General features: G+C 35.6%; 1 protein-coding gene across 1 annotated transcript in view; it reads left to right on the plus strand.

The window, feature by feature from the left end:
- The window catches only part of RBL1 (RB transcriptional corepressor like 1), a 64,332-nt gene that overhangs the window by 15,493 nt on the left and 36,081 nt on the right, over positions 1-12,758 (plus strand). The window contains exons 7-11 of the mRNA XM_054573786.1: positions 3,015-3,064; positions 3,651-3,837; positions 5,627-5,790; positions 9,523-9,635; positions 9,814-9,917. Of these exons, the coding sequence (XP_054429761.1) occupies positions 3,015-3,064; positions 3,651-3,837; positions 5,627-5,790; positions 9,523-9,635; positions 9,814-9,917 (618 nt within the window). The remainder of the gene's footprint in view (positions 1-3,014; positions 3,065-3,650; positions 3,838-5,626; positions 5,791-9,522; positions 9,636-9,813; positions 9,918-12,758) is intronic.

Raw genomic sequence — 12,758 nt, forward strand, 5'->3', positions numbered from 1 at the left:
GGGGCGCATGAGAGGACACCACACATTGGTGTCTCTCTCCCTCTTTCTCCCTCCTTTCCTCTCTATAAAAATAAATAAATAAAATCTTTTTTAAAAAAAGAATTATGATAACAGGAGGTCAGAGTAAGCTAATTTACTGCCACATTTGAGTAAATCCTGACTGCCTAACAGAGGTAGGATGGTGTATAACAACTATAGCTTTAATTCCTTATAAATAGAGCATAAAATCCCTTATAGTTTTGTGGACACTTTCAGGCCATCTGTATGCATTCTGTATTTTTTTTCCCAAGCATTTACTTAGCTTTTTCTATATTTATAAAGTGGCTTATTCCTTTGGCACTTAAATTCTTATTTTCCCAATATTTAGCCATTTAGTCTAGCTAGACCTTGAGTTTTCTCTTTGGTAAAAAGGGGGATTTGGATTAGGTCATCACTGTGGTCGCTCTCTGTCAATATTATGAGATTTTTCTTTAAGCATAAAGCCTTTACTAACTGGGTTCTTTTTCACATACTTTTATATTTTTATATTTCCTAAAAAATATATTTTTGTCTGTGTGTGTGTGTGTGTGTGTGTGTGTGTGTATCATGGCTCCTTATATGTACCTTAACATCGTCAGTAAACTTTTTTTTTTTTAAGGTTTTATTTATTTATTTTTAGCGAGAGGGGAAGGGAGGAAGAAAGGGAGAAACTGAGAAACATTGATCAGTTGCCTCTCACACTCCCCCAACTGGGGACTCAGCCTGCAACCAAGGGATGTGCCCTGACCGGGAATTGAACCAGCAGCCTTTCAGTTCTCAGGCGGACTCTCAGTCCACTGAGCCACACCAGCTAAGGTATCTTGAGTAAACTTTTAAAGGAACTCAAGGGTTATATGTCTTGTACTCTAAAGAAGCAGCACACTAGTGGCCTCTGGGTACAATGACTGTACATCTTGGTTTGCTTAGATTATCTAGCTTTGGACTGTCTCAACATAATTATTGTAGAAGCTCCTTTCACTCCAGAAGTATCCTAGTTCAGACAATGGTCCTCCTGTCCATAGGCCACAGATGTTTTTCTTGGCCTGTGTAAGATATTCTCTATTTCATTTTTATTTTGTTAAATTTTTAATTTTCGTATAAAGACCTTTCCTATGAAAACCTTTCAAAAATCAGAAGCTATGGCAATACTGGATTGGAATTTCCACATGACTTTACATGGGTAACTATTGTCAAGTTACATCATGGTCACCTCTTTGAAGATGGGAAGTATGCATTCTGTTCTCATCATCTGTGTATATTGAACCCTGGCCCCTGAGGGCATTTGAGTTTTAAACTCCTGATGTGCAGTAATCTTAAGAAGCATGGGTACACAAAAGTATTAATAACAGTGTAATTTTCCTGTCACCAGTGATAGTAATTATATTCCCTTTGAATCTTGCTTGCCTAACGCATTCAATATGTGTTAGTTTCTCTTCCCCATTGACAAATGTTTAAAGGTGGATAGCTTTCTCTAGACTCACTTGAGAAATTTGCTAAAAATGCTGCCTCAGCTCAGGCTTTGAAGTCCATCAGCTGGCATTTTAAACAAGTTCTCCCAAGTGATTAATATATCACTAAAATTTGGAAACCACTGCTATAGACTAATTTTGAAGTATTTTCAAAACTTGGCTTTAATTCTTTTTCAATATTTTATTTGCATACTGATTTAGTTTTATTGGTCTGAAATATTTAGTAATTATATTTTGTGTTTGTATGATTTATAACAACTACCAATTTGAAAATTTAGATACATGTTATATTTTTATGTATATATTAATATGTTTAATTATTTTTTATTAAATTTATTAGGATGACATTGGTTCACATTGTCATATAGGTTTCAGTTGTGCATTTCTATGATATATATCTGTATATTGCATTCTGTGCCCACCACCCAAAGTCAAATAATCTTCCATCACCATATATTTGCCCCTCCTTTACCCTTTACTACCCCCCTAACCTCTCCCCTCTGGTCACCACCGTGCTGTTGTCTGTATCTGTGCGTTTCAGTTTTATATGCCACATATGAGTGAAATCATATGGTTCTTAGTTTTTTCTAACTGACCTATTTTGTTTAGCATAATATTCTCAAGATCTATCCATTTTGTCACAGATGGCAGTATTTCATCTTTTCTTATGATTGGGTTGCACTGCATTGTATCAATATATATGTACCATATCTTCTTTATCCAGTCCTCTGTCAAAGGAAACTTTGGTTGTCTCTATGCCTTGGCCACTGTGAAGAATGCTACATTGAACATAGGGGTGCATATATCTTTGCACATAAATGTTTTCCATTTTGTCAGGTAGATACCCAGAAGAGGGGTGCATGGGTCATATGGTAACTCTATTCTTAATTTTTTGAGGAATTGTCATACTGTTTTCTATAGTAGCTGTACCAGTTAACATTCCCACCAGCAGTGAATGAGGGTTCCTTTTTCTCCACAACCTTTCCAACACTTGTTATTCCCTATCTTTTGATAATAGCCATTCTAACAGATGTGAGTAGATAGTCTCTCACTGTAGTTTTGATTTGCATTTCCCTAAAAGTTAGTGAAGTTGAACATCTTTTCATGTATCTGTTGGCCATTTGTGTGTCTTCTTGGGAGAGGTGTCTGTTCAGGTCATCTGCCCATTTTTTAATTTGGATTGTTTGTTTTTTTGGTGTTGTATGAATTTTTTAATAAATTTTGGATATTAACCCCCTGTTGGAGCTGTTGTTAGCAAAAATTTCCCATTGGTTGCCTTTATAATTTGTTGCTGGTTTTCTTTTGATATATGGAAGCCTTTTAGTTTGATATGGTCCCATTCATTTATTTTTACCTTTACTTCCCTTGCCTTTAGGGTCAAATTCATACAATATTCTCTACAATCAAGGCCCATAAATTTAGTACCTACAATTTCTCCTATGCACTGTATTGTCTCAGATTTTGTATGTACATCTTTAATCCATTTTAACTTAATTTTGTACAAGAGAATATGCTTTTTCTTCCCAGATTTTAAAAGGAGAATGCCTCTTGGACCTTTCCAGTTTCACTGATAATAGGTGAGTATGTAATGGCATCTGGTATATTATAGGCTGTCAATAATAATTTACTGCAGTTTGTTAAGTGAAATATTTTATTCAAGTTCCTGCTGCTTTAGTAACGTTGATTGGGTGTTGTCACTAAGCCTCGTTGTCTTTAAGTACATTTATTTTAATATACCATTGGCCCTTAAGAGAGCCACTCTCCAGAGAAAGTCATAAACAGACCCAGTGGTTTCTGTATTTGAGTTTTTATTCTTTTATTAAACAAATGTTGGCAAACTCCCAGCATACTTAGAGTTCAAAGCCACTATTGTTTCCACAATGATCAGATATTAATTTAGGTTCAGCTAGTTTTCAGATTAAATATATATTCTCTTTCACTTACCTTTCAAAGTTATTTATTGCTCTGTATGTGAAAGTGAAGAATGTTTGTGAGATAGGAACCTCTGATACTGTTAAGATGAGCAGACTTAATAAGAACTAAAAAGTCATCAGTTTTCCTAGGCTCTGGAGTCTAAATCTGTCTTCAAGTCAAGATAAATCCATTGTGTTTTATTTTATTACTTAATTTTATTCTTGCAGATTAAAGTATTTCTCTTTTCAGCAAAGCAGTGAACAAGGAGTATGAAGAATATGTTTTAACTGTTGGTGATTTTGACGAGAGGATCTTTTTGGGAGCAGATGCAGAAGAGGAAATTGGAACTCCTCGAAAGTTCGCTGGTGACACCCCACTAGGGAAACTGACAGCACAGGCTAACGTGGAGTGTAACCTTCAGCAACACTTCGAAAAAGTAATATAACCTAGACTGGCCTCAGTCTTGAATGATCTTTTTCTCTCTCTGTGTGATTCTACTAACAGCAGAAGCATCTTTCAAGTTAAATCTTGAGTTTCTTCTACTAATTCATATTTCCCATGAAAGTCTTAAAAGGTAATTTTTAAAAACTATGACATTTAGTATTTTTACTGCATTTCTTGCTATTTTTTATATTTTGGATATATTTTCACAGAATGCCTGGGTTTTTTGGTAGAGTATGTGTCTTTGGTAGAGTATGTAAATCCTTTTACATAAAGGATTTACACTTTTTTTTAATATATATATTTTTAAGATTTTATTTATTTATTTTTAGAGAAAATGAAAGGGAGGGAGAAAGGGAGAGAAACATCAACGTGAGAGAGAAACATTGATTGGTTGCCTCTTTTATGCGCCCTGACTGGGGACCAAACCTGCAACCCAGGCATGTGCCCTGACTGGGAATCAAACCAGTGACCTTTTGCTTTGTGGGAGGATACCCAACCAAGTGAGCCACACAGGTCAGGGCTAGGTTTTCTTACTAATCTTTCTTTTTGTCACTTTAGCCACTGTTCCATTGCTTTAAAATTTAGTTTTCTTTCCTACTCATGACAAACTATGTCCTCTTCCTGAACTTCAACCATAAAACTCTAAACTTGATTATTAATAGCCAAGACTTAATTTTGTCTAAAACTGTAAAATGGGTTGGATGATAAAATTTAATGAAAAAGTCACTGGTCTAGAACAGACTTTCAACCTTTTTCATCTCATGGAACATATAAACTAATTACTAAAATTCTGCAGCACACAAGAAAATATATCTTTTACTGACCTGACCAAAAATAATAGGTATAATTTTTATTAATCTATAATAATAATAACAACCGCTTATCCTTTTTGCCCCTAAGTGACTTTTTTAAAAAATCAGGTGCCTATACTTGTATATAAGGATTTCTGGTACCAAGAATTAACCAATCCCATGCAACATGACCAATAAGATGCAACTGTAGCCCTGACCAGTATGGCTCAGGCGGTTGGGCATTGTCCTTCAAAGCAGAAGATTGCTGGTTCAGATTCAATTCCCGGTCAGGGCCCATGGCTAGGTTGCAGGTTGGGTCGCAGGTCAGGGTGTGTATAAGAGGCAATCGTTCGATATCTCTCTCACATTGATGTTTCTCTCCCTCTCTTTCTCCCTCCTTTCTCCTCTCTCTAAAAATAAATAAACTGAAATACACTAAAACTTTTTTAAAAGATACAACTCTATTATATGACCTATTATGGTTCGAGACAGGGTATTCACACCATACAGCTATTGTGTTGGCTGCTGTCATTGTTTTATTTGACAGTCTAAGGGAAAACTGATCAGTGTCCCTGAATAAATAGTCAGGTATTGCATGTTTTAAAAGTTCTTACAGCACACCAGTTGAATGTCACTGGTCTAGAAGTTAGAAAACCTAAATTTTAATCCAAGCTCTACCATTAACTATCAGCTTAAACTACCAGATTAACTATCAGGTTTTTTTACTTCTCTGTGCCTGTTTCCTCATATGTAAAACAAAAATGTATGTTACTTTTCAAGTGAATGTTAGGAAGATAAAATTGGATTATATTTTGAAAAAGTGTTACTCAAATGTAAGGAAGTTATAAGCATGATAAATATTTGGTGGGTAACAGAAGAGGAGGAGAAAAAACCTACTAAATATAAATAGAGACAATGGTATATGTACTGAATTAAACATGAGAGGGAAGGTAATTTTTTAATCTCACAGATTTTTTTTTTTTTTGACAGAAAACATTTGCACCTTCCACCCCACTGACAGGACGGAGATATTTACGAGAAAAAGAAGCAGTCATTACTCCTGTTGCTTCAGCTACTCAAAGTGTGAGCCGGTTACAGAGTATTGTGACTGGACTGAAAAATGCACCAAGCGAACAACTTACAAATATTTTTGAGTAAGTTCGATACTATTATTTTTCTAAATGTCTCTTTTTAAAATTAGATTTTACATTCCATTATGTATTCAGTATATTAGAATTCTTAAGATAATGGATATATATCTGGAAAGTTTTTTAATATACCATTTCAATTACAAAGTGTGTTGACCTAAAAGCAAATAGAAGTACCTGTTAAAATTTTTATATAAATATTTGTCCTAGATCAGTGGATTGAGTGCCAGCCTGCGAACCAAAGTGTTACCAGTTCGATTCCTAGTCAGGGCACATGTCTGGGTTGCGGGCCAGGTCCCCAGTCAGGGGGGCATGTGAGAGGCAATCACACATTGATGTTTCTGTCCCTCTCTTTCTCGTTCCCTTCTCTTCTGTCTAAAAATAAATAAATAAATAAAAATTTTATATAAATATTCATGTTATTATAGACTTTTAAGGTTAAATACATCTGAAAGGTTATTTAGCTCTGACGTTCCTGTCTTGAAACTAAATTATGCATTATTTTTTTTTACATTGATTTTAAATGGGTTCAATCTAAATGTTCATCAAATGGAGGACTGTTTACATTTTGATGGTACAGCCACAAAACAGAACTTTATGCAATTTTTTTTCTTTTTAAAAAGATGCAACTATGAGAACCTGATAGGATTCCTGTAGATAAAAACCAGGAAAGTTTGGAGGTCCCCCTAAGACTGTAGCCCCCAGGAGTTTCCCACTTCTCAGACTAGTCCTCACTCAGCCTCCAGCAATTCATTAAAATGGCCCTTTAAGTGTTCTTACCAGTTTCTGCTCCCTCTGCTTCTGCTTCAGAAGTATGGAACAATGAGATAGCTTTCCCGATCAACAGGAAGACATTGATAGCTATGAAGTTTGATGCTTGCTCAATGATGGCTTTGCTACCCCTGAATCCTCCAAATGACCCTGCCCTTCAAGAGCGATTGAAGTCCTTCAAAGCTGCACCAATTGCCCTTTATCTCTTTGTGTTTATAATTTTCATACCTATCATTGGAATAGTGGCAGGAGATGAGTAAATAAGAGGAGCATGTGTATAACACATCAGCAGAAATTATGTCGGTGAAAGAAACAAGTGTGTGCAAGAGGTAACTGATCAATGTTTTTCTCTCACATTGATATTTCTCTCCCACATCAATGTTTCTCTCTCTCATTCTCTCCCTTCCTCTCTCTCTAAAATCAGTGAGCATGTCCTTGGGTGAGGATAAAAAAAAAAGAAAGAAAAAGAAAAGTATCACTTTGATTCAAGGTCCTCCTAGACTCCCCCAGGTGAAAAAGGAGATGAAGATCATCACACTGGAGCAGATGGTCCATGAGGCATTCCAGGTCCAATAACAGGTCCTCCAGGTCCTAAAGGTGATTGGGGAGCAGTTGGCTTTCCTGGAAGTCAAGGATCCTCAGGACCAGTGGGGAAGAGTGTGAGACCAGGAAATCCTGGGCAAAAAGTCCAGAAGGGCAAAAGGAGGGAGTAGACCAGTAGCACTCACTAGTTATATTAGGGCAGGCCCTTTTAAGATCAGGTGGGTTGTTCTGGACACCCTCTGCTACCAACTCATTAGAAGGCCCTTCACCTCCGGACAAATCATCATTGCAACTGACTCCAAAATCCCTTTGTAGTTCTACCAAATGACCTTGGTTCCCGAGTGGTGGGTGCCCAGCCTTCTCATGGCTTCGTCTCCTGGTCCTGGATGCTGCTTAAGCCTTTGTTCTCATGCTTAGACCTCTACCCACTCCAGTACCCCACCATCCCTACCATCTCTTAGCACCCCTAACCAGGATGCCTTCAGGGAAATGCAAATTAAAACCAAAATTATCAGGGAAATGCAAATCAAAACCAAAAATATCTACTCACATCCATTAGGCCACTGTCAAAAAAACAAATAAATAAACAGAAAATAACGTGTTAGTGAGTATGTGGAGAAATTGGAACCCTAGCATGCTGCTGATGGAGTTATAAAAGTGGTATAGCTGATACAGAAAACAGTATGGAGGGTCCTCAAATAATGAAAAATAAAATTTTTATGACCTGGTGATCTCGCTTCTAGGTATATATCCAAAAGAACTGAAAACAGAATGTCAAAGACACTTTCATACCCAAATTCATTGCAACATTACTCACAGTAGCTAAGATACGGAAACAACCTAAGTGTCCTATCAGTGGGTGAATAGAGAAAGAAAATGTGGTATATACATAAAGAAGGTGTTAAAAAGAAGGAAATCCTGTCATATGCTACAACATGATGAGCATTGAAATATTAAGTGAAATAAGCCAATCACAAAAGGAAAAATACTGAATGATTCATCTTAAATGCAGTATCTAAAGTAATCAGACTAATACAAGGTAGAATGGTGGTGCCAGGGGTTGAAGGAAGGGGAAATGGGGAAGTGTTCAAGGGGTATACAGTTTCAGTCATGCAAAATGAAAAAGTTTAGACCTAGAGTTCTAGGTCTAAAGTTTTACAACAGTGTGCGCATAGGTAACAATATTGTAATGTACACTTAAGAGGGTAAATTTCTGACATGCTTTTTACAGCATATTAAAAAACAAAGAACTTGGGAGGAAACAGCACAAGAGGCAAAGCTTTGCATTAGAACCTGACAAGAACTTGACAAGTAATGTTTTTGACATTTGTGATACTTATTTCTCTGAACATGATAGGGTCTGTTTGAACATGGGTTTGAAGTACTGAACCCTGCATTGGATATGTGGCTTTGGGCAAATGACTCTCTTTCTCACAGTCTTGGATTTGTTTGTCATTTCTGAATTAAGACCTATATTCTATATTTGAATGGTAAAAAGATAACAATAATTTAAAGGTAACAGTTAATTGCTTCTTCCTGTTTTCCTTTTTAGTGCTATATTTTGCTATTTGTTAATTCTTTTGGCTTAGGTAAGAAATACATGTAGTTTATTTTTCCAGCAGAACATGTGGATCTGTATGGGTTTGTGTGTGTGTAAACACTGCCGTATCATCTTTCTATTTTTTCTTAAAGTCATGTTTATTAAAGTATAATTTATATATAATAGTTCTTTTCAATGTATCATTGCATGAGATTTGACAAGTACACACAGTTGTGTGACCACTGCCAACACAAAATCAAGACATAGAATAGCCCTGACTGATAGGGCTCATTAGGTTGGGTGTCGTTCTACAAAGTAAAACATCTTCGGTTCAATTCCCAGTCAGGGTACATGCCTGGGTTGAAGGTTTGGTCCCCAGACCTGGAGAGGATGAAAGGCAACTTGATTGATGTTTCTCTCCCACATTGATGTTTCTCTCCCTTTCTTTCTCCCTCCCACCCCCTTCTCTAATAATAAATAAATAAAATCTTTTTTAAAATACTTATAAAAAAAGACACAGAACAGTTCCATTGTCCCTCCCAAATTTATGCCTCTTTGTAGTCAACCCCTGTGCCATCCTTAGCCTCTGGCAACCAGTGACATGTTTTCTCTCCCTAGAGTTTTGCCTTTTTTAGAATGTCATAAATACAAGCGTAACATAGAGGATGTTGACTTCTCTGATGTTGAAATTCCTAAAAATATGCTAAATTATTTTATTTATAGGCTGTAGACTTGTTTGAAATAAGCTTATATTTACATATCTAGGTTTATAACTGAGAATAGAACTTTGGTCACTAAAAGACCAAACTAATTCTTAAAACAAGAAATGTTGGTAGGCTGGTTTTCTCCACCCACGGTAATTGGGTTTCTGTTGTATTTTATAGATCTTGTATGCGTAATCCTATGGGAAATATTATGAAAATAGTGAAAGAAATTGGAGAGACTTTCTGTCAACACTATACTCAATCAACAGATGAGCAACCAGGATCTCACATAGGTAAGAACACAAAACTAAAGTTAACACAGCATTAAAGATAGTCACCCCAAAAAAGTAGAAATTGGAGTTTTTTCCTTCCCTGTTATTCTTAATATATCAGATTTAAGTTTATATGTTTTGTTCTTTAGTCCTTAACAGCTACTTTTCAATAGCACATTTCCCCTTTTTCCCCTTACAGACTTTGCTGTAAACAGACTAAAGCTTGCAGAAATTTTGTATTATAAAATATTAGAGACTGTAATGGTTCAGGAAACACGAAGACTTCATGGAATGGACATGTCAGTAAGTAAAGCCACTCTCTCAGCCACTAGGAAGGTCCAGAAGTCTTAAGCCTAGAAGCAGGCTTGAGGGGTTCTGTAATGCATTGTGAGGGCCAGTGGTTAATGTTAATGGCAAACTTAGCCAAGATGACAAATTAGTTGGCCTTAGTTGTCTTCAACACATCTAGAGCTAGCAATCTCTAGGCAGGAATGTGAAATAAGTAAAGTTCATCTTTGGTACACTATCAGTATCCTTTCCATTCAGGTCCTGTTTCTCTGTCCTTCATTTGAAGCTAGCTAGTAATGAACACTCTTCCCCTGAATATTAAGCCAACTGATATATAAAGCATTTGCCCTTATCTCCCAGGAGTTTTAGAGGAATAAATTCTTTGGAGGTTTTTTTCATTTTCTTTGAACTTTTGATCAAATCTGACCATTCTCTCTAATTGCTATGTAAATGAATTTTTTTACAAAATTAAACCTATTATATATCAGTTTCATCCTTCTGCCTCTAGCCACTCTTAGAATCTCCTGACCATCAGTTCCAATAGGAACAGATTGATGTGTAGGGGTGCAACATAACTGTTGTAATAAAATCTCTCTTTGTTTCACCCTGGAAATTTTCATCTCTCGTCTGTTGATTCCCCTTTCTCCTGGATTCCATGTCTTTCATGGTTTACATTAATATTTGTTAGAGCATGTGCTCCTATAGCCTCATGAGAGGGAAGTAAATTTTCAGCTTTTTACTTTGAAATAATTATAGATTTACAGAAAGTTGAAAAAGTATTATAGGGAGGTCCCATGTACCCTTTTGCCTCCAGTGGTTACGTTTTACATAGTACAATATCAAACCAGGAAATTGACATTGGAACAATGTCTGTCTGTCTGTCTGTCTGTCTCTCTCTCTCCCATTGTATCACATGTGGAGTTTATATAACCACCACTAAATATACAAAACTGTCCACTACAAAGATCTCCCTCATGTCACCTCTTTATAGTCACACTCACTCCCTTCAGCCACTAATCTGTTTTCTACTTCTGTACTTTTATAACACACTCTGTATGAGTTCAGTTCTTTTAAGTTTGTTGAGGGTTATTTTATGATACAGGACATGTTTTTATCTTGGCAATTCTGGGCACTTAAAAATTGTGTATTCTGCTGTTGGGTGGAGGGTTCTGAAATGTCAGTTCTAACCTGTTGATGGATGATGTTGTTGAGTTCTCCACATCCTTGCTGATTTTGTAGTTCTACCAATTGTTGAGAGAATGGTATTGAAATCTCTAAATATAATTGTGGATTTACCTATTTCTCCTTTCAGTTTTCTCAGATTTTTTTAATTTACATATTTTGAAGCTCAGCTAGTTTGATGCATACAAATTGAGGATTCCTATGTCTTTTTGGTAAATTGATCCTTTTATCATGATAAAGTGTCCCTCTGAATCTGGTGATTTGGTTTGTTTTGAAGTCTATGTGATGTTTATAGCCACTTCTGTTCTCTTTTGATTAATGTCTGCATGGTATGTCTTTTTTCTATCTTTTTGTTTTCTAGCTACCTGTATTATTATATTTGAAGTGAGTTTCTTATAGGTGGCATAGGATTGAGTCTTGTGTTTTTATCTTCTCTGCCAGTCTCTTTTAATCTGTAAATTTAGACCCCTTACATTTAAAATTATTGATATGTTAGGGCAACAATTTCAACCAGTGTGCCACAAGAATTTTTAAAACATGCAACACTTGACTATTTAGTCAGGGGCACTGACTTCTTTTCCCTTAGATTGTCAAGTAAAAAAATGACAACAGCCAACACAATAATAGCCATATAGTGTGAATTAATAAAAATTATACCTATTTTTTTGTCAGATTGGAAAAAAGTATATTTTGGGGGGTGCCACCGAATTTTAGTAATTCAGTAAACTGTTTATCATAGTTTATATGTACCATGAGATGAAAAAGTTTGAAACATCACTATGTTGGGGCATAAATCTACCATTTTATATTTTGTTTTCTATTTGTTCTTTCTGGTTCTTTTTTTTCTTACCTTCCTGTGGATGGTTTGAACATTTTTTAGACTGTATTTATTTGTGTCAGTTTTTTTTAGTGGTTGCTCTAAGTTGCATTATACATACACCTAGCTTCACAGTCCACTGGTTTAGGCATTTTACCAGTTCAGGTAAGGTGTGGAAACCTTACCTTGCCTTAAGTCCTATTTCTAAAACTTTGTATAATGTTTCTTAGACTCACACTTGATTGGTAGTTGTCTATATTTAGAATTCTAGATTGGCAGTCATTTTCCTTTATGATTTAGAAGGCATTGCTTCATTATCTTCTAGATTCCAGTGTTGCTAATTAGAAGTCCGGTGGCATTCTAATTCTCATTATTGGTATGTGGCCTCTGTTTACTTTCTGGAATCCTAGTATTCTCTGTTTATCAATGATGTACTGAAATTTATAATAAAGTGCGTTATTGCATGTCTTTTTATTCGTGTATGAGCATTCCTACAGAGTTGCTCTTTTAGTGATGAAATTTATGTCCTGTAGTTTGGGGTCATTTTATTGCATTATTATTTCTTAGATAATATATTCCCCACTGATTTATCTCATTGGAGCTTTTATTTTTCAGATGAGGGAACTTCTGGATTAATCTTATTTTCTTCTCTTATTTTTCTTTCTTTATCATTTTATTCTAATTCCAAGGATATTTATTCAACTTTTCATCATCCAATCCTAGTGAATTTTTTATTTTAGATATATGTTCATTTCTAAGATCTCTTTCTTGCTCTCTAAGGTTATTTAGATTTCTTTGAAGTTTTTTTCTGATGCCTTCATTGTCCTTCCTCTGAGTTTCTTTTCTGTTTATTTTGA

Source organism: Pteronotus mesoamericanus, unplaced genomic scaffold (assembly GCF_021234165.1).
Source record: "Pteronotus mesoamericanus isolate MK-2021 breed Mesoamerican mustached bat unplaced genomic scaffold, CSHL_Meso_final contig_25, whole genome shotgun sequence".
Taxonomy (NCBI): domain Eukaryota; kingdom Metazoa; phylum Chordata; class Mammalia; order Chiroptera; family Mormoopidae; genus Pteronotus; species Pteronotus mesoamericanus.